Source organism: Phaethon aethereus (assembly GCF_964289735.1).
Source record: "Phaethon aethereus genome assembly, chromosome: 3".
NCBI classification, from domain to species: domain Eukaryota; kingdom Metazoa; phylum Chordata; class Aves; order Phaethontiformes; family Phaethontidae; genus Phaethon; species Phaethon aethereus.
In genome coordinates, this window is record NC_138576.1 from 4,046,610 (window position 1) to 4,067,824 (window position 21,215).

At 45.3% G+C, this 21,215-nt stretch overlaps 1 protein-coding gene across 1 annotated transcript; it reads right to left on the reverse strand.

The window, feature by feature from the left end:
* Positions 1–2,427: 2,427 nt before the first annotated feature.
* Positions 2,428–20,794, reverse strand: EFHC1 (EF-hand domain containing 1; the record flags this gene model as incomplete). Its single annotated transcript, XM_081997537.1, has 11 exons — positions 2,428–2,948; positions 4,927–5,143; positions 5,983–6,130; positions 6,546–6,759; positions 7,973–8,113; positions 8,896–9,116; positions 9,434–9,626; positions 11,048–11,197; positions 13,051–13,338; positions 14,947–15,168; positions 20,732–20,794. 11 exons carry the CDS (start codon positions 20,792–20,794, stop codon positions 2,877–2,879), a joined length of 1,929 nt encoding a protein of 642 aa, XP_081853663.1. The 3' UTR covers positions 2,428–2,876.
* Positions 20,795–21,215: the final 421 nt, after the last annotated feature.

Sequence of the window (21,215 nt, forward strand, 5' to 3'; positions counted from 1 at the left end):
AGACTATGCAAAACTGAAAGTCCTTACTTTCAGCGTTATGCTATTGCTTGCACCCTTCCTGTGGCCTTGAGGCTGCTTTTGTAGTCTGTGTCCATTATCCAACCTAAGAAGGTTGGGGATTGAGTAGGCTGTGATTTTTTGGTGTGAAGCATAGTGTTTTCCTGCCATAGCCTAGAAGAGCTGTGAAATACCAGCAGTAGTTCTCTCATTTTGTGTTAGATAGGTAGTTGGGAAATGGGCTTGGGAAGATAAAGGGGTGGAAGAAAAACAGATGTAGCATTTCAAATATAATTTTTGAGTGAGTCATGTTATGGGGCATTACAGTTGTGTTGTTTTTTTGTTTTTTTTTCATTTAGGAATCCTTCTTTTTACTTATCGTTTCGTTTAGTAGTAAAGAAGACAAGTTCCAGTTTCTCTGTAGGTCCCCTTACACTTTAAAATGGTGAGTTAAGGGTATTTTTGGTAGGCTTCCCCAGTTGGAGGGAAGAACGACTACTCTAGGATGCCTCTCCCTTGCCCCCAAGTGACTCCTGAAGCCTGTAGCTACCCTGCCTTTGCTGCAGTGTGTGGGGGTTTACAGCAGCCTCTGTCTCTTGCCTTAGATGAAGTCTTGGTAGATGGACCCTGACTTACATCAGCAGTAGATGGAGTTTATGGGGTTTGATTCCCAGTCTTCTGGTAAACTTCATGAGTGTGTAATAGATGGTTTGGCAGGCTTTATACTCAAGCTGTGAAGTTAGTTAACTTTGCCTCAGGGCTGGGCAGGGGGTTGCTGGCAGCAGGGAAGAGTGGCTGTTGTAAAAGCCAAGCAGAGGCATGTAGTTTTTCTTTGAATACATTGAACTCGATGGACCAAACTTCATCAAAGGAACTCGAGGAAAATTTCTGTTCTTCCATATTTATGCTTCAGTGCAAATTGCCTCATTTTGGAGGGGGTGGGGGAAAGTAACAGGCTCTGATAGTTTATCCCATTTGTTTGGTTCTTCCTGTCACTTAAATTTTTGTACGGATTTTGTTTGTTGTTGTTTGTTGTTAAATGACTTTTGTGATAAACTCAACAAAAGTATTTTTCTGAAATAAATAAACAAAAGGCATAGATTCTTCCATTGCTGCTGTCCGATGATGCTTTATCACTCTGCTAAGCCGTATGCGTTTCCAAAGCAAGCTGCGATGGCTTGTATTTGTCTCCTGCCATACCAGACTAGTCTGTTCCCTTGGTGCAGTATCTTGTGTCCTTGTATTCCCCACAGCTGGGGTTTCTCTTCTCACATTTCCCATGTCTACAGCATGGGCAGCTGCTTCTGAGTTAGTTATCTGTGGCTGCCTTCATCGCTGGGAGTGGAGGATAAGGGCATTTGTAGAATATGATTTATTTGATGTGGTTTAGGTGCATACTTTATGGTGAGCCAAATTGTATATTTTCTGCAGCTGGCCCCGGGCATGCTACATGATTTGGCCTAGTATTAGGTTACAGTTTCATAGCATGTGCAGAAAACAGTTTCTGACTTTCTTTTCTACAGCCTATAGCTCCAGTAATTTAATCTGTAAGTTCCTGGTCTCTGGAAAAGCTGATTAAGGTGGCCTTTAAAAGTTAGCCTTTGTCAGCTGCTGCTTGGAAGGCACATCATGCAATGCCAAGCCATGCTTTTGAAATCTGAGGTGGACCTGAGAGCGCTGTAGCGATTCTCAGTTGGAGTGAGCAGCAGCACAAAACGGGCCTAGAAGGGAAGAGTGGTGACCTTTCTGAACATGACGAGGCAGGAGGGAGCTGTCATGTGGAGACTTTCAGCTGTCTGAGGGGAAGTGGGAATCCACAGCACAAAAGCTGATTTAAATAAGCATTTTGTTCCAAAGAGCTTTGTTCTCTACTGCATGCATGATAGCTGCCTTTCATATGTGCTCAATGGCAATATCTGGCAGGTGTCATCTGGGGTGAGAAGGTACCTGCCACGTTTACCTTCATGGACAGATGAGCAATCGTAAGACTCGTAAGTGGAGCACAAGTGTGATAACTCTATTGCTGTGCTAATTGCTAGTTTTCCATTTTCATTGGACCTGTCTGGTAAGATGACAAGTTGCAATAAGATGGGTTTGGATAGTATCTCAATCCTAAAACCATCCTCCCAACCTTCTGTTAAAAAATGCAAAGCTGCTGTCAGCAGACTTATGTACAGACCCCTGCTATCTGCACAGCTATGTAAGAGCTAGACTCACCACTCCCTTTCAAGTAAACCCAGAATCACAGTTCTGTGGGGTTTTTTTCCCCTCACTTTATTCCTTAGCTATTCCAGCCACTGAGGAACTTCTATTTAAAGCAGATTTATTAACAAACACTTTTATAGCAGCCATGCATGACTTGCTTACATTCAGACTAGCAAGCGTGAGTTTATCATGGTCCATGGCAGGGCTCTTAGATCGTCTTGCACTGCAAATAACAATTTAAACTGGCAGTCTTCACTGCTTGAAGGTGAAAGGCTCCTTTTGACTCTGTAAGAGAAATCTAGAGTGGTTATCACACCAGGCTTTAGAGAGCTTTAGCTCTAGCAAGCCTTGCTGTACTGCATTAAAAAGTTGAGAGATCAGCAAGAGAACCTAGCTTTAGTTCTCCAAAGTTTTTTCTCATGTGACTCTCATTTCAATATCCAGCAGTTGTGAGGTTGAGTTTGGTGGTAGCTAAAACGGCAGGGAGAGGTTAGGAAGTGAAAAAAAGTTTAAAAAGTGGGGGTGAAATTAGTTGGCTCTAGTGAGAAGGGAAGGGGCAGAGTGAGTGAAGCAAGGGTGAAGACTAAAGCATCTTTTTTGAAGTACGCTGTCTTAAAGTCAACTCAGCTAAGAATTTTATTGTTTGGTCTTGTTCTTCAGCTCCTGGGGGAAGATCACGAGGGGAAGGCTCTAAGGAAGTCATGGTAGTTTATCTTGTCTTCTCCACAAGAACATAGGTCAATCAGCTGGGGAAAAAAAAAAACAAAAAAACAAAAAAACCAAACAACAACATAGAGTTGGAAGAAGCTGCAAATTTGTTTTTTTTAGGGGAAAGTGCCCAGAGATACTCCGTGTGTGACAGAGCAGAAGATCTTATTCACCTGCGTGGAAGAGCCTACCACCTTAGTAGTCCTGAATCACAGCTAACCTTGAATGCTTCTAGATGACACTAATCTATGCAAGGAGAAGAGTTAAAGTGTTTGAGTTTAATCTTGATTGCCTTCTGTGTATAACCACAGTGGCAATCAATCCATAAAAAATAAAAGTGTGGCCACAGACTGACATAGACTACAGCAAATTTTTCAGAAACCCCATAGAAATCTCTGCCACAAGTGGGGTGGGGTCAGCTTATCCGAACAGTTACCGTTCACTGGTGTCACTTTGGTGTGTGCACATGGCATAAAGTGGAGACACAGATAATTGAGCTCACCGACAGCCCTACTAATGAGCCAGTTCTGGTATCCGTGCCTGACCCTGCATTGTGTTACAGAGCTATAGCCTTTGTGTGCTTAAGGGGAAGAAAGAGGGCTTTTGTTTCTTTAATTGCATAACTAATCTCCTTCTGACACCCAGAGAAATGGAAAGGGTCTAATATCACAGTTCCTTGAAAGGATTCTTCTTCCCCTTGTCGCCTGGAGACAGATTTACTAGGGTTGCTCTTATGTGACTGACAGCTGTGCACCTCTCCAATCCAGACAGTGGTTAACTATCTGCCATATGTTTAATTTATAGCACTGCCACACATCTGAGGGCTCTGAGCACACTGTTATTAATAAGATTTACAGAGAGAAGAGAGATGCTTTTAGTGTATAGGTCCTAGATGGGGATTCAAACATGGGGGTTCAGACTCAATTGTCACAGGTTCCCCACATGCTCGTGGGCACGTTAAGTGGGCACACTTAATCTCTCATTCTTGGAGTGGGAGCAGGAAGGGCTGTCACCACATTGCAAATTCCTTAGGGCAGAGTGGTCTCCAATGAACTCTAGTACAGCATAAGCCCTGCGTGCTGATCAAAGGCCTTTATTCAATGCGCATTCAGAGACATAAATACCACGCCTGTGCACCTTTCTAACCACGGCTGTGATGCTCACAGTTGGCTGCTTTAGAAAATGTTTCTTTTTTAGCAAGAGGTCTACTCCTGGTTTCTAGATTTCTTTAAACTCTGAGTGAGTCTGCCTTTATTGGCCACTAATCTACTGCATACCACATTATGCTAAGAAAACATCCTTGCCAGTCATATTCCTAAAAGAATCCTCTGTCCCCACTACATGAGTTTTTCTCTTCAGTTGCCCTCACGTTTTCTGCCATGCAGACTGTAATCTCCATGTGCTGTTGCTCATACTGCCCAGCAAGCCTATGTTTTAGTTATGTTAACCAAGCAGTTATGATTCTAATTTCTTTTTCTTTTGTTTGGTACAATACTTAGTTCTCAAATCTTCGATTCAGTTGCTGTTAAGTCCAGAATGCATCTAAGCTTTCCTAAGGCTCATTCCCTAAGCACCTCAGTGTCATCTCGACCCAAGCCCAGGTGTGCTGAAGTCATGACAGACATTCAGTAGCTCTAAAGAAGCCTATGCCCGATCTCTGTCATGATATACAACCTCTTCTGCTCATCTCTGAGACCTGAGCCAGCAGGCATTTTCAGGCTTCACATAACAGTGCAGCCAAACACTAGGCTGCTCATTTGGGGGGCAACCTGGGTAACATTTCTTCCCTTTACTTAGAGGACAGCAATTATTATCTCCTTCTTTAAGACAAAGGCTCAATCCAACAGGTCAGAGGCCTTTCTGAACTGGGACTCTCTTCCCCTTTTCTTGAAGCTGTTCCCCTTTGTAGGGTAGAACAGCTTTTGTTCTCGCCTGGCTAGGGTTGATTTGTAGAAGAGCTCTTTTGGAAGGGCTATAGGAGGGAGTTTGATATGCACAGCACCCCTTCCTTCTGACCTTGTTAAGAAGAATGGCGTTGGTTGGCACGCTCAAGCTGTTGCAAAGGGCTAAAAATTTTGCCTTGTCCAGAACACCAGAGCTATCCTCATCACACTGGAGAAACGCCTCCCGAATGTTCTTGTTGTTCAAGTACTTATGGGGCTTCAGCTCTTCCTGAACCTGCACAATTAATTCATCCAGTGCCTGCTTGCTGGTCCCAAGCATGGGGATGTCACTGTAGAAGAAAGGAAGACCAGGACTGCATGTAAAAGCTACTTCTGGCAGCCTTACTGTGACACTTGTGTGCTGGCTGCCCACCATGGCTGGCCAGACTGTATTTCTGAATACACAGCAGGTTTCTGGGGTGCTTGGCTTTTATGACAAGCTCATCTCATCCTTGACATGAAGATGAAGCTCAGCCTTGGTCTTGGAGCATTAGGTAAACTCTTTTCCCTTTGCAGGACATTTCCCCCATGCACCTTTTGTCTGCAAGTGCTTTCAGACAAGCAGTGTTTCCTTGTGTGCTCCATACAGTCCCAGGAACTGTATGCAACTCTGATTTCAACCAGAGCTTCTGAACTACCATGATACCGACTCCAAAGTGTTTTGTGAGGTAATAGGGTTGTTACTAGGTCACCCAAAATGGGTCCAGACAGCTAAGAAACCAGTGGTCTAGGTTTTGATGGGCTGATAAGCACAGCCAGAGCAAATGAAAAAAACGACTCCAACTCTCTGCTGAGCCTGCAACCATATAGCAGCTTCATGCAGATACTGTTAGCAGCATCTGTTACAGTTAACTGCTGTCTTTTGGGAAAAGATGACTGTGTCCATTTAGCCGAAAATATCTCTGCTGCTGAGCCAGAGCTGTCCCTCAAGGTTTTTGGGTCATCAGCGGCATTATATCATACACACTTGGCCCCCTCTGTATGTGTCCAGACACAGGCTCCTGGAGATGAACAATCAGCTGAGCAGCCATTAGACAGCAGGCTGGACCCCACGGTGGCTGCTAGAAATCCGCTCAGTTGTCAATCGTGAGTCTCATTTAGCTCCGTGACGCCATCCTTCAAAGCTTACCTTTTGGCAGCCGTCTCTACCGCCTGCCGTGGGCGAAAATGATCCCTCAGGGACTGCAGTGTTGCTGCAGGGAAACTCTCTGCGTTGCTCTCCATATAATTAAGCACATACTCATCAGCATCAGTGATAACAAATCTGTGGCCGAACACTGGAGAAGAGGCATTAAAGAAAGCAGTGTTACTTGCCTTTCAGCATGGGTAAGTCACTTCATCATCCAGGAGAGAGCATGGTTTCTCTCTTGTGGCTGGGCTCAGGTTTGGGCGAGCTCTGATATTTGTTTCAGTCCTTGAAGTGAGAATAGCTTCACTGATTCAAAGGGAGTATTGCTCCAAGAAAAGCAGCTCTTTTCCTAATTATGCCAAAGGTCCAAACACTGACAGTAACAGAGTTATATCAACATACGCCAGCTGGTGATCTGGAAACTCAAATGTGATGAGACCCATAAGGAACAGATCTTTCGAGTGAAGGAAGGTATATGCACTGCCTGTGCAATAAATGACATATCAGAGCAGGCACTGAAAACCAATGCTCAGAGAATATTATCAATCCAGACTGGATTTTACCTTCAATTGTAGAACCGATGGTGAGGTCAGAGGGTTCATAGTACACAGCATTCTCTGTAGTAGAGCCTGGTTTGGCAACTCTGGTCTTTGCTAAGTATTTGCCTCCAATGATACCAGAGTTACGGACTGGGGGTTCATAGATGCTGATCATGTCATTGGAGAGGAAATAAGAGAGGATGAAACGACGCTTTCTGTCCTCGGGGTTTGGTGATTCCTAGAGGAAAGGTAGTGGCTTTGGAAAAGAACATTTGAACTAGTATTTTTTCTTTCCTGGGGTGCTTAGGAGTACCTAGTAACCCATTCATAAGCACCCAGAGTTCCTAGCTTTTTTTTATAGCTGACAAACAAAGCACTTGATGTAGGCCAAGAGCTACAGATATGCTGACATAGCATAACAAAGTCTTAAACAGCATTAAGTACCCAAATTTCAAAGGTTACTTGCTCTAGTCAGGCTAGCAGAAGCAGAATCTGGGCTTCAGTGACCAAGTATATTCAGTGTTTCCACTGAGTAATCCAAGAGAAAGGAATATCCTATAGGGAATGATTCATCAGAGAGAGAGAGTGGCTGTAAAATGTAGTATTAAAGTTATATTTTTCATTGTAACAAGTGCCTGAGAGAGGTTGGTTCTGCTTCCAGCTCTTAGTCACAGGAAGACACTCCCCAGACACACCAGTGGGTTTACTTGCTTAGTTTAAAATTAAGTGGATCTGAACTCGTCAGCTGTGACCTTTAGGAACTCCTGCACAATAGGGAAAAGAAATCAGCCCTTATTCACCCTGAGTGTTTGGAGAGAGCAGGCACCAAGCAGCACAGGAAATGCCATTGCTACTGCTGGATGTGCCAGGGGCTCCTTGCAGAAACCAATTGTAAAGCTGGCACAAAGTCCAAGGCCTGAATGCCATTGCTGCGGGTGGAAAACACCGTCCCCATGGACTCCCCAGCTTCTACGCTGGCACTTGGCTGCTCCGCTAGCACAGCCCCTTGCTGGCTGCTGCAGCCAGGACTAGCCTGGAGAAGGACAGGTGCTGGGAGCCAGCAGCGGAGAGACAGCAAGCTCACGCTTGTGGCAGCAGCTGAAGGCAGGCAGAGGCACAGTGCCCAGTTGCAATGCTGTTTCAGTTAGGGCCATCTGTCACGTGCTGTTGTCAGTGGGAGTTTTTCCATAAATGGCTGTGGTTTTGTAGCATGTCTGTTTTGTACTTTCTGGCCTTGTTTTTTTCTACCTTTGCATGCTACTAATTGTCACAGCAAGTACAAAATAACCCAACGGCATCCCCTAAGGGGCACTAGTGTTGGCTTGGGGAACTCTCTTTTCCCACCAGCACAGAGGAGAATTTGCTAACAGCCTTGTCTGAGCAGGCTGTTCCTCTCATCCTTCTGACTCTACAACATAAGCTGGCACTATACCATCATGGAAAGCACTTACCAGGGCCACCTGGTATCGCAGCACCTTGTGGTCATTCTCTAGCATCTTAATTATATCTTTTGGGGGAGGCTTTGGAAACAGAGAAAAGCAGTTCTGAAGAGAGTCTTCAAGGATGCCAAAACCATTATAGGGAGGAATTACCTGCATGCAGAGGGGATATCAAGCAGAAACAGCTGAAACTAAGAACAAGCCAATGTTTGCAAAACAGCTTATCAGAAAACAACTGTTTGGAAAGAAATATTCTGTCACCAGGTAGCACATCCTCCCCAGTAGAGACACTACTAGCCCACCCATGTGTTGGACCCCTTAGTTATAGAAAACATTAAAGAGAATTAAGAAAATCTGAAATTCAGAAAGCTAGGTAATTTTCTCTGAAGAAAGAGACTATGGCTATACTAATAACTAAACCTTCCTGTGCACAGGAATTCCATCATCTCTGTTAACCTAATCCCCACCATGTCTGTGGTCTAGGCCAGCTAGCACTCCAAACCATTCCTAGTCTCACTTTGGGAGGTAACAAGGGTTGTGGCCACGCCCAATAGGGAGTTTGGACTTGGCAACCATGTTTTGGAGGGTGAGGGAGAGTTTAGTAGTATGAGTGCAGCCAGATTGTGCCAGTTGGCTTCTCAGCCAAAAACAAACACTGACACCATTTCATTTTCTAGTACAGACATTACCAGAGTTCTTTATATCACTATTAGCAAGCGATTTGTCCTTTACAATATTAGAAATCAACAGTTTCAGAGGACTTCCATTTTTATATCGATTATGACCATTCTTTGTCTTTTTCAAGGTACTTGCTCTTTTCTTTAAGCTGACCTTGTTTGCAACAGATTCTTACCAAGCTGAATCTATACTTTACTATAAGAGCTTATACCAACTGCTTCCTTCCCCGCCTTCCTTTGAGAAATTGTTTGCAGTACCTGTGGAACTTCCTCAAGTGGTTTCTTCTTTATTTCCACTGGCTGGAAGTCTGTAATGCCAAATTTGTCACGATAGAAGTTTCGTGTGAACTCATCGCAATCATAGATGAAGAAAGTGCGTCCAAGGAGGGTGGTAGATTTGCCGACAGCAAAATCTTTAGCTGTGTACCACTCAAGTACCTCCTGATCAGAGATCTCCAGCACACAGCTTGGAAAGGTCTCTAAGGACAAGAGAGCAAAAGGAAAAATAAATCAATCAGGTAGATGTTAACATTTCCTAGTGAAAAGGGATACAAAAGCAAGCACTATAAATAGCTCCAGGGAGCTGTTGGTACTGCTGTCCTGACACTGTTTCCTAAAAAGATATAGAATTTAGTGATCATTTAAAGAACTTTCTTTGGCCAAAAACTGGGGATACTTGGAGTCTTCTCAGCAAAAATTCTCCAGACTTGGTGTACCTCTGACACAGCCACCACATACGTGTCTGCCCACCAAGGCACTCTATCACAGACAGATGTGCTGGTCAATCTAAACTTACTTTTCTTGTCCACAAAGGTTTTGGGCAAGCGTTGGCGTTTTATCAGTATTGGGAATGGGTCTCTACCATCATTTTGCTTGTAGACTTCCCGAACCTCCACTGTGTCATCTGCCAAGTAGTAATGGATGATGTAAAGCCGATTCTCACCAAACATGCTGTCAGTGTCATCCCACACGGCATAGAAGCGAAGGACCTCAGGTGGAGAAAAAAGAGGCAGAGAAAACAAACATGGATTAGAATTACTAATGCTTTGTCCAAATGAAGCGAGTTGAAATGGGTTGGATGACTGGAGGCATCTCACCAGTCTTCTCTGCCAGGTACAGGAGAATGAAGCGCTTGTACTGTGGGTACTGGGATGAATGGGCTGCTGAGGCAGCAGTGGGAAGGGCAGCAGGGGCCTGGAGAGCTAGACAGGGCTGACTTACCTTGACAGCAGCAAGTGAGAGAGAACAGTTTATGCTAGGACAAGAAATTTAGTTCAAGAAGCATGAGGAAAAATGGGGGTAAGTGATTAAAAAGCAGCAGAAAATAATCTCCCAGAAATGAGTAGGGAAGTAGTCTTTTAAGAGAAATGATTTTTATAAGGAAACTTAATTCAACAAGACAGAATTTTGTTTTGACTCTTAAACCTCTTAGAAGTTTCATGGCCAATTCTTTACTAATCTCACCCTAAGGAAGGCAGAGGGGAATGCACTCAGCAGTCCTGAGGAAGCTGCATTCACTGCTGGAAATATCATCTTTTAATGCCACAGAAATCAAACTCCTCCCACTACAATGCTCAAGAGTTCCCCAAAGTACAGCTCCTAAACAGGCAGCCCAACAGCTGTTGCAGGCAGAATTGGCCCAGCACAGTCACTAAGTCACTAAAGCTAAACTGGCAGTAAAATGGCAGGCATGACCCAGCTTGCATGCACACAGCAAAACTGTCTGCTCCCCTCAAAACAGGGTGACCATATCCGAAATGCCAAGTGGATATGATCCTGGCCTGTGCTAATACCTAGCTGATGCCCAGGAACTGTTTGATTGATAGCTGGCCAGGCACAATATGCAGAATTGTGTATTGCCAGGTTGTGTCCTGGCTCTGTTTTATTTTCTAGTATAGATGTAGTCTATAGGGTTTCTTACATTGTAGCTAGATGAAAAGAAGATCCAGAGGAGCAGGGAGGAGAGTGTTAGTCAACTGTGTGCACAGGGAGAATTCAGTCAGAGCAAGTGGCATTTGTGTTTGTCTGAAATTGTTCACTCTGACACCTCGCATCAATGCTTTGGGGGAAGACAGGAGTGGAAGCAGCATGCCCACTCGTAATAGAACTGCATCTGGCCCTATCTGCTAACTTCCCCAGGCAGGTGGCTTATCTCATCCCAATAGAAAGCAAGAGAGAGATGGAGGAGCTAGAGCACAGGCTCTGCAATCTGAAGAGAAGCGCAAGGCACAAAGTCCAGCAAAAACATCAAAGGTTTTGCTTCTCACAAAAGCCAAGAAAGGAACAAATCTGGAGTCTGTTCAGTGGGCTGAGATTTTTTCGAATGAGTAAGGTTGCAGACACGCACAAGACTCGAGTTTCAATAACACATATAGTCTGTAATGCAAGTAATCACTCCCAGCTCTCTCACCTGCTTGTCGTAAGTCAGAAACTGTTTGAGTTGGTCGAAATCTGATGGTGTGATGTACTTGCGCATAGGCATCCGACGCAGTTCTGTGTAAGGATCGAAAACCATTTTCTCTGGAGGGTTCAGTTCAATTCCTTGGCTCTCCAGGAACACCTAGGAAGGTCATCTAAGGTATTAATGCTGCCATGAGCTCTGAAGGTAAGCAGTAACTAGAGATTACAGATGGACTGAGATGAGTGTTGTCAGAACACTGCACGTTCATTCCTCACAGACCACCAGGCTGCAGGAGTATTAGTTCTACTCCAATAGCAAGTACAATAGAAGATGATAAAAAAAAATGTTTCTGTTTAAGCTGCTTCTTAGCTTTACTTGCCCTTTAATTACGCAGAGGAGTCCTGTCCTCAGCATCCTAACTCAGATTTTACTTGAGCACAGTTTTCCTTGGCCTTAGGGCTTTAAATGGAGGATAATTGTCAGTTGGTCTCTTTCATATAAATGAAAAAAAATTAAATTAATGCATAACAGCAGATGTAGTCAGTCAGAATTTGCAAGAGGCCTAAAGCTCCCCAATGTATCGGGCAGTGGAAGTTAGTGTTACCCACACTAGACCCACCAAGGCCTGTTGGGCCATGAGGATAAGTGCCATAGTGGCAGCTTCAGTCCATCTTTCAGAATCAGTACTTTTGCCACAGAAAAAGGACAATCTGTTTGTTTATAAAGAGATTTTTTGCTTACCTTGATGCATCAACAAACTCTAGGGTATTACTTGTGCACTCACATCAGTCACCCAAAACAACCTCTGAACTCAATGGACTTCTTCCCTTTTTGGCCTTGGGAAGTGGCCCATGAAAACATTCAGCCCAGGAAGCACCTATGCAAACATCTCCCACAGGCACATGAGATCACCCCGAAGACTCACAAAGGAGGTTCATGCTTTCAGACTCACTATTTTCTGGTCTGGAGGATGCCAGTTAATGGTAAATAGACTAGTGTCCTTGAGATGTAGACCCATGTAGCTCATTTCTTGTTTTCCATCAATCAACCAACATTTACTTAAGAACCAGCTCTTCATCTGGTGTGAACTGACTTTGACAGTCATCCACTTCCAGCAGAGCTGGCCCCACATGTTCTCAACAGCCACATATATTTCAATATATTATACATACTTGGGAACATCCCTGGCTACTGAGGCCAAATGGCAAGAAACATCCTGCATCTAAACCCTCTCAGCCTCCAGAACAGGTTGGCTGCATGTAACTCACCTATTGGGAATGGTCCCTGGAGTATGCTAACTCCTGGACTGCTCCTGGGAATTGCTTGAAAGAATAGTAGTTGACCAGGGCTGAGATTATATTGGGGACAATCTTAACAGGATACCATTATACTGGTATTTGTTATTATTTGGTACTGGATTGTTATTATTTCATTTACTGGTACAGAAGTAGCAGGAAATAGAAAACCAGACGACGAGTAAGCTCTCTTAGAAAGGTCAGTTCATACCATGATTCTCAACCCACGGATCATAACCGCTCTTCTGGCTTGGCTGTAGGTGGATGCAGAGTTACTGACTGCATTCCCTTCTCCTATTCTTAACAGAAGAGTATTAAGTCAGAAAAGAGTTAGGATCAGTAATTTCCCTCTCACCTATGCACAATGTTTCATCTGGACTCTAAGCAGTTAAGCTGGTGTAGACATAGAAATGAGCTTAGACCAATTCTGTTCACACAGAAATAAGCTTATAATTTGTACTGTACGGAGCATTTCGGAGGACAAAGGACTTCCAGCAGCCCTGGGGCAAAAATACTGAGCAATTAATGTGCCCTCAGCACATATACCTTGAACTTCCCATTGGTCCAAAGAAAGAATTCTCCACTAAAAGCAAAACGAAAGATTGCAAACAACCTCATTGTGAAAGCTACAGATGCAGACTACTGGATTCTAACAGGTCTATCCACCCGTAACTCCTGGGATTCTCTGTGTCAGTGTTCTCTGAACAAGCAACACACCTGTGTGAATGGATCACAGTCGACTATGCGGTACGTCCTGCCATACATGGTGATGTTCATGCCCCGATTCAGATCTTTCCAGTGGTAATGATCCCCATGGTCATTCTTGGGCACTCGGTGGCGTCTGATAAGTTTGCCTTGAGGAAGACCAGAGTTCTGCACAACAGGCTCTATGACGGACATGCTGTCATCTTCCAAATAGTAATAGATACCCACTTGGCGGATCCGGTAATGTTCTTCTGCAGAGAGAGGAACATCTTCCTGGAAATAGGCATCAAACTTCAAAATCTGCCAAAGGGGTGATATCCCAAAGGAAGAGAGAGAGGAACATTTTGAACACCATGATTAGTCTATTAAGACAATTAATTTATTTGTAACATTTTTTGCCAGTGCAAAGTTACTGGATTGTAACCTATAAAATCACCAAAGCCAACTGTAGCCTAAGCTGTGACTGATGGCAGAGGCATCGTGAGGGCTTTCCTAAAGACCTGCTTTTTACAAATTTGGTACACTTGACACATGTAAAAAATACAGCCTCTCCCTACTCCTCCTTGATCACCTGCTATTTCACCTACTGCCAGGTGCTTGGTTAGTGCCAGTAATCTAGTTTTCTGACATACATGACTTTCTTTACTATTGTCAGCTTTGCAGACCCTGACTTAGGGAAACTATCAGGAGATTTTAGTAAAACGTTCAGCCACATCTGTGGATTTTAAAATCTGTGTGGGTCATCTTAAGTTACGTCTATTCATCACTGACAGCAAAAGGTAATTGCTGCTGGAGAAACAAGGAGAGAAATCCAGGTGCAGAGAAAATGCACCCTGCCAAAAGCCAGTTAATCACAGTTCCTGTGCTTGGCAGAAGTATGAGGAATATGCCCTCCGAGATCATTCATTGCCCTAGGAGGATGTAGGTGGCCAACCAGGCCTTACATACCCAGCCTACATCAACCCAAAGGCCTAGGTAATTAAGTGATGATAAAGGCAGAAAGTTCCTACCAGCCAGCAAAAGTGCTTCAAAGGGGACCGTGACTTTCCCCCACAGCACTGAGGCCCCTGGTGCTACTCTGGCTTGAATGAAGGGGCAGAGAAGTATCTGACAGATTAAGCGGCAACATCTACATTACTCTGAAGGAATAGCCTCCGTAATTAACACAACACATCTGTTCCTCAGACTGTATCACAGATGGGCTGGGGGTTGGCTGCAGACTGCCTTTCCAGGCCTGCCTGGCAGCTTGCAAACCCCTGCACGCGTTCAGGTCTGCCGAGCCTTGCACGCTCTGCAGCGACTGCTCTGTCCGTGGCTGCGGCTGCACTTGCCAGCTTGCAGTCTGTGCCTCTGGCACATTTAAAATCAAGGGTCAGCTCAGGACTGCTCGGAGCAGACACACAGCCACCTCCTAGTCAGATACAGTATCACCAAGATGTAAGGCAGAAAGTACTAACAGAGCAGTACAGGCTGTAACACCCTGTGGTGACAAGCACAAGCATAAATAGATAGACCACAGCTAAACAGTCTAACAGGGTCCCCATTGCAGTCTGTCTTTTACAGTTTAAGCTCAGTTACAATCCCAATATAGTTTTGGAAACACAGAAGGCCAGGCTGTGGTTTACAGGGCAATGGTTATAAATTGAAGCTTTTCAGAGTTAATCAGAATTCTTTTCCAACGCCTGCTGGAAATGCTCTAGCGTAACTTGTGGGGAATGTCTTACATCGTTTACGTATTATAATCCTCCTCCCAAGCAAAGAAAGCCTCTTTCAGTCTGGGGTTCAGCTGTCTCTGACTAAGGGCTATGGCATCTGAAAACTGCTGTACACTGTCCCATGAACCCTGGAGCTGACTGTTTATGTCTCCGAACTTGGCCAGCGATATTCCTGGAATAAGCTTCTTTATACCTTTTTGTCAAAAGCCACGTGTGCTGGAATGAAGCCTGAAGGTGGAGCCTGCTTGGCTTGCCCATAGGTCAGCGTGGGTCTCTTGTTGGATAATTTATCTAATTCAGCTTGAGAAAGCTGATTCACATATAGTCGCTCCCCGCCAATACCCACTGTTGGCAGCCGAGAAAAGGCAAATCCATTTTTGTAGCCCAGTGTCTGAGACCGATGAAAAGATGTTTTCTGTGGAAGGAAATCCAGCTGTTAAAATACTGCATGCACTTGGTAGATACGGCTACTTAAAGCACAGAAGAACAGTAAAAGAGTGTAATATCCAGAATGCCCCATCGGCATTTTATTATAACCTACTGCAGCAGTTTTTTGCACTCAGATTTTACACCCAGATCAAGAAGGCTGAAAAAACAGTAAGTGGCTGTAGGAACAAAGCATCAGAGTGAACTCAAATCCTAGCACTCCCCAAGAGCTTAAATCACTTAATTTCCCTATTGCCACCATTCTCGGTGCCTAGAATGGGGTGACAGTACTTTATTTGCCCTAGTATTTATCTCACAAACTCATTGTTCCCTACTCTGCGTTATGGCAGTACAGAGCACCATGGGATCTCACTCTGTTATTGCCTCACGGTGCTCCCTTGACTATTACACATTGTACACCCTCTGTGTTTTTCATCGCTATTTATTTTCTTAACCCTCTCCTGGGGATGATATCCACAGGATTTTCTTCATTGGGCTAAATCAAGGTGTGTCATGCTCACAGAACTGCAATTATGAAATGTCCCAAAGCACATTAGCTCTTTCACCACTACTCTCCACAGTCTGTGCAAGGGTCACACAGGCAGTTGGACTAGATGATCATTGTAGGTTGCTTCCAATTGAAATATTCTATTCTATTCTATTCTATTCTAAACACAGTGTAAGGCCCTACAGCAGATTAATGAGAATCCTGATAAGACAAGAAGAATTCTATCCATGTGAGCACTATATAATGTTGGCTATAGGATTCACCTGTTCTTTTTTGTTTTCTTGGTTTAATCTTGGTTTTGAGCTTCTTGGAGCCTTTCAGCTATCTTTGCTATCTGTCTGACACCAGCTACTGAGCCATTCTTCAAGCTAAATAGTTTTCCAGATGGCACAAGAAGGTCCCTGCTTTGCTTAAGGACACACCACATGAAAACGTCAGAGCTGTGAATAGGACATGGTCTCTGTCAGCCCAGTCCTGTTCTTCACTACTGGAGATTAGGATAGGACTTGACTGACACCAAGCTACTCGACTTTCTGGAGAGTCCATCATCTGGGGTACCTCACCTGCAATCCTGAAAGCATTTGAAATAACACGTGCCTGGCTGGTCCCACTGGGCTTTCAACACTTAGTGCTCCAGAGAAAGCCAGAGAAATTGTGAGTCCCTGATAATAAAATCTCTGACTTTACCTTGACTTTTGCCAAGTAAAACAGAGTTGTACACATTTCTACTGCCGAAGGAACAAGCTTCAGCTCCTTTTCCAGACACAGACTTGCAATCAGTCCAACCTCAGGCATGTGAACCACTTCTTCTCCACCCCCTCCCTCACCCTTCATGGTTAAGCCTCTAATCTTATTTATACCTTCAAAGCCCCACTTGAATTTCACATAACTGCCTGTTTTCTCTTTAAACTGGTGCTATGGATCTTGCAATGCTGTGGAGAGAGCAGTTAGGAAAACAGGTTCATGTGAAAACAAGAGACCTTACTGAAGACAGGTTAACAGAATGTCTTATAAACATTAGCCCTGCCACAGAATGGCCATTTCCTTCTGTTAAATAAATACCAAGGGAAAGGTGTGGGAAAAATATTCAAGGAAAAACGGGAAGTTTGTCTTTAAATTGGGCAATATCAGTGTTTGTCAGAAGCGCACAGGCTTTTAAGGGCCCACAGTTGCCTGAAGAAAACATCTCATAAATTCATAAGACTCCCAAAGTCGATAGGCTCTCTCAAGTCAGCATGGATGCCAGATTACATCTCACAGTATCAGGTGACTAATGTAAATTTAAAAGGGAAAACCCAGAATGTAAACTCCTAACCTCAGTTGCTGCCAGTCCATATATGAAGAAATTCCACTGAATTAAGTCTGTCCTTCTGCCAGGTCTATAATGCTTCATACAAACGCTGTTCATCCTCCCAGTGTCTGTGTTCCTCTGTCACATGAGCACTAAGCAATAACAATACTAACTTATTTGAACACAGAGGTTTTCTTCAGCACTTCTCAGCACTCATTTAGAAAACAAGGATTGTGACGCATAATTTATAGACTGGAAAATTGAGGCAAAGTGAGTTCACACACAGAATCACACAGAATCATTAAGGTTGGAAAAGACCTTTAAGATCATCAAGTCCAACCATCAACGTAACACCACCATGCCCACTAAACCATGTCCTGAAGTGCCACATCCACATGTTTTTGGAATACTTTGTTGATAGCACTCACTAGGGCTCATCCCGAAGAACACTGCAAAGCCATTTCTGGAGTCCAGATCTCCTTAAAACATTACCAGGACTTCAAGTTACTCTAAAATAATGATCCGCTTTGCTAAGTCCTGTGGGTGTTTCTTACATACACACAGCACTGCTGAAGTCAATAGAAGCATTCACATGACTAAAGCAGGCAGGATTTTACTCATAGAGGAAATAATATTTTGCTAGGGTAAGAAATTTGCATTGCAAATTTCCAAGATGTCATAAATGTTATTGAGGGAATACTATTATTAAGCTGCAAATAATTCTGAGATAACCTTTATTACTGCATGATTAAGAGTATTCGTTATAAGTAAATGACCCCGCTTACTGTTGAAGAAGTCAGTCGTCACTGATTTAGAAAATAGTGTGACTGTGCATGCTGGAAGGCACCACTAAGACTGACACATTGACAATTTATCCTTGGGTATTCCTAATCCACACACAAGCAGAATAAAGAAAAGAGAGGGTCCTATTTTGGAAAAGAGAGAAAACTGGGTTCTCACAAAAGGATCCAGAATGATCTGGAGTCGGTTTACCAAAGCTCACCATGACACAGTCCTTGTCAAGAGCACATTATGTCAAGAGCACATCTGTCAAACAGGTATTAGTGACAATACCATCACTGGTAAAAAAACATAGGACAATGTCTTCCTAAGGGAGCACTAGATGCTTTCAGTGTTGTTAAGCTCCTTTAGAGGTTCCTCACCACTCCATCTGAGGAGCAATCAAGAGTTATAGAAATTTCTATCATAAGGGTACCTAGGAAGTCCTGTAGTCTCCTCAACAAATATCAAGAGCATTGCAGTGGCAGGAGATGGACGGGAAGCTTTCCTCTTTTGAGAGAATAAGCATTTCCATTGGAACATCAAATAAGCATGAGGTCTGTCTCCCAGAAGATTAAGAGGCTTTGTGAGTGATACGGGAAGAGCAGAGTGGGCTGACCTTCAGCAGGGCTCACCATCACTTGAGAAGGTTTGCCATATCAGATCTCAAAGGGTGGACTGGATTGGTAAGAGGTTCTCTCTTCTGTAGAGCACAGTCTAGGGGATGTATCAGGAAGACCTGGAAATGATTGTTCTGAAGGTGTCAGTTTTCAGTGGGAATATTAAGGACAAGGAGCACTGTCCCAAGGTATGTCTGGGGTTTTTCTGGCATTAGAGCATTTCTCATGACAAATGTTCACATGCAAGTACACAAAGTTCCTTATTCTCCAATACCAGAGCATATCTGGGCCCTGTTCACCTGATGACCAAGCAACTTGGACGTACTGGGAGAGAGCAGGAGGAGGAAGGGGTCCTCACTCAGAATACTGAGCCTTATGGAAATGGAGGAGCCTGTTCTTAAGGATATTAAGCTCCAGAGAAATGTAAGGTATGCCCTGGTCTATCCGTTCCCTACAAAAGTCTGTGAGCATTGCTTCTGAGGGAAGCAGTCAGTGTATTGGTTTTTCAAATTGACATTAGTAGCATTGAGTTGAAATTGCGCAATGGTGTCAAGACTCAAGATACCTCAGGGAACCAAGGAAGGGCAGAGCTGTCAGCTGCTCTGAAACAGTACTGGAAGGAACTCAGGGAGTATCAGTTCTCATCTGTGGTACTGCTTCCTCAAGAGGATATTGGGAGGATTTGGGCTTATCAGATCCTTAGTCCGTGGGCCATTGGGAATGGGGAAAAGGAGAGGTTGCTTCCTCATTTAGGTATCAATTCAAGTGCAGAGGATGAGGATGAGACTACTTCTTCCAAGGAACCTGGGAGCAGCTGAGAGGGTCTCACTTCCTTGGGATGATCCTGGAAGCTGTGGTGGTATCAGTTCTGTGGAGGGATACCAGTTCTCTGAAGACTATCAGGTTCTCAGGTTCCAGACCACTAGTTCTCCATGGACTATCAAGGATTCAGTTCTCCACATAATAGCGGGAGAGCATTTGTGGAAGTATCAGAGCTTTGGAGGAGGAGGTATCAGGAGGGTGTTGACTGCTCAGGAGATTGGTGACTTCAGGGTGTATTTGTTCCTCTTCAGGTGGTGGGTGGGTCCAGGATATAACTGTACTGGGATGGTTTGGGGAATTGATTCCTAGTGGAGGATTGCTTGAGGTTTGGACAGTGTTGGTTCTCCTGGGTATATCAAGACAGTTGAGGGGCTATCAGGTGAGTTTATGGGTCCTGGTTCAGGGCAGTATCAGAACGAGTAGCAGGTTCAGAATACATCCCTTTGGGAAAACTGAGATGGTTCAGAGAAACAGTAGTTTTCCTGGGGGAATCAGGTTTCCAAGACTGTAAAGTGAGTTTGGAGATAATCCTTCCCTTGGGGTATCACATGAACTGGTGGGGGAACTATTGGATGGATTCAGGGGCAGTGGATCTCCATGGGGTGAGTTTGCAGAGAGTAGTTCTGCAGTTACAGAGAAAGCTTTTGAGGTCTCAAATGAGGCTGGGGGAACTTACCTCTCCAAAGCTATCAGGACAATTTCAGGGGTTATCAGATGGGTGCAAGATGCAACGGGTTCCTTGGGGACAAGCTTAACAGTACCAAGTGCCCTGGAGGGTGGGCTCAGGGATATCTGGTCCCCTGGGAACAGATTTCCATTGGGAAAAGTTCTCTCCATTGGGAGAACTTTGGGACTACCAGGTCTGCTGTGGGTGGGCTCAGGGGATACCAGGTGGGTTCAGAGAGTTCACATCCTCCAGCAGTGGGTTGAACAGGTATTTGTTGGCTTTGGGAAACACCAGGTCCCCTGGGGGAGAGTTCAGTGGGTGTTAGGTCTGCTGTGGAGCATCAAATGAGTTTACAGGGCACCAGACCCCTTGGGGGTCACATCACTGGGTACCAGGTCCCCTGAAGGGTGTCTGGTGAGTTTGAGGAGTACCAGGTTCCCAAGACATAGGTTCACAGGACACCAAGTTCCCTCAGGGATATTAGGGGAATTTGGGAGTTACCAGGCCTCCTAGGGGAATTAGAGGGTGGTCTGAGGGAATAGGAGGTGCCCTTGGGGTGGGTTCAAGGGAAATATTAGGTGAGTTTAGGGGTACCAGGTCTCCTGGGAGTTAGAGGAGAGTCTGAGAGAGTATGAGGTTCCCGTGGGGTGTCTTCAGGGGGTAGAAGGTCCTCCGGGGGAGCCGAACAGGGTGCAGGTCACTGACCAGTCCCTGGAGCAGGCGGGGGGTGTAAGAGGCCCGGTTCTCAGGGAGGCTCTCAGGGGGGCACCTGCTAGGCCAGGCCAGACCGTGCCTGGGAGTGTCTCGGGGCAATGGGGGAGGGGGAACACCCGGTGGCAGGGTACACCGGGCGGCTGCGCTCACCATGGGGTCCCTGAAGGCGCAGCCCGGGAGGAAGGGCAGGCCCGGCCCCGGCTCCGAGCTCATGGCGGCGGAGGCGCTCCCTCCCCGGGCTCCGGCGACGCCGTCTCCACGGCAACCGCCGGTCAGCCCAGTGCGCAGGCTCCCGGAGAGGCGCATGCGCAGTGAGCCGGCCGCCTTCCGCGCCTGCGCGGTGAGCGCCCTGGAGGCGGTTGCCGTGGCAACGGGAGGGTGGGAGCGCGGCCCGTGGCGCCTGTCCGAGCCCCGGAGCGGGGGCTGGAGGGGCCTGGCCGACTCCGGCGCGCAGGGAGCGGCGTCCAGGGCGCCGTCGTCCCCGTAGTGTGGAAAAGACGCGGTCCCGGGGGTTGTTGAAAGCATTAATCCTGTTTTCTTAACGGATTTGAGAGCGCTTCGGCCTACTCCAACACAGGCTGCTGCCATGTTCCTCCTCCCCCCTCACAGCCGGCCGGGGCCTTTCAGCATCCCG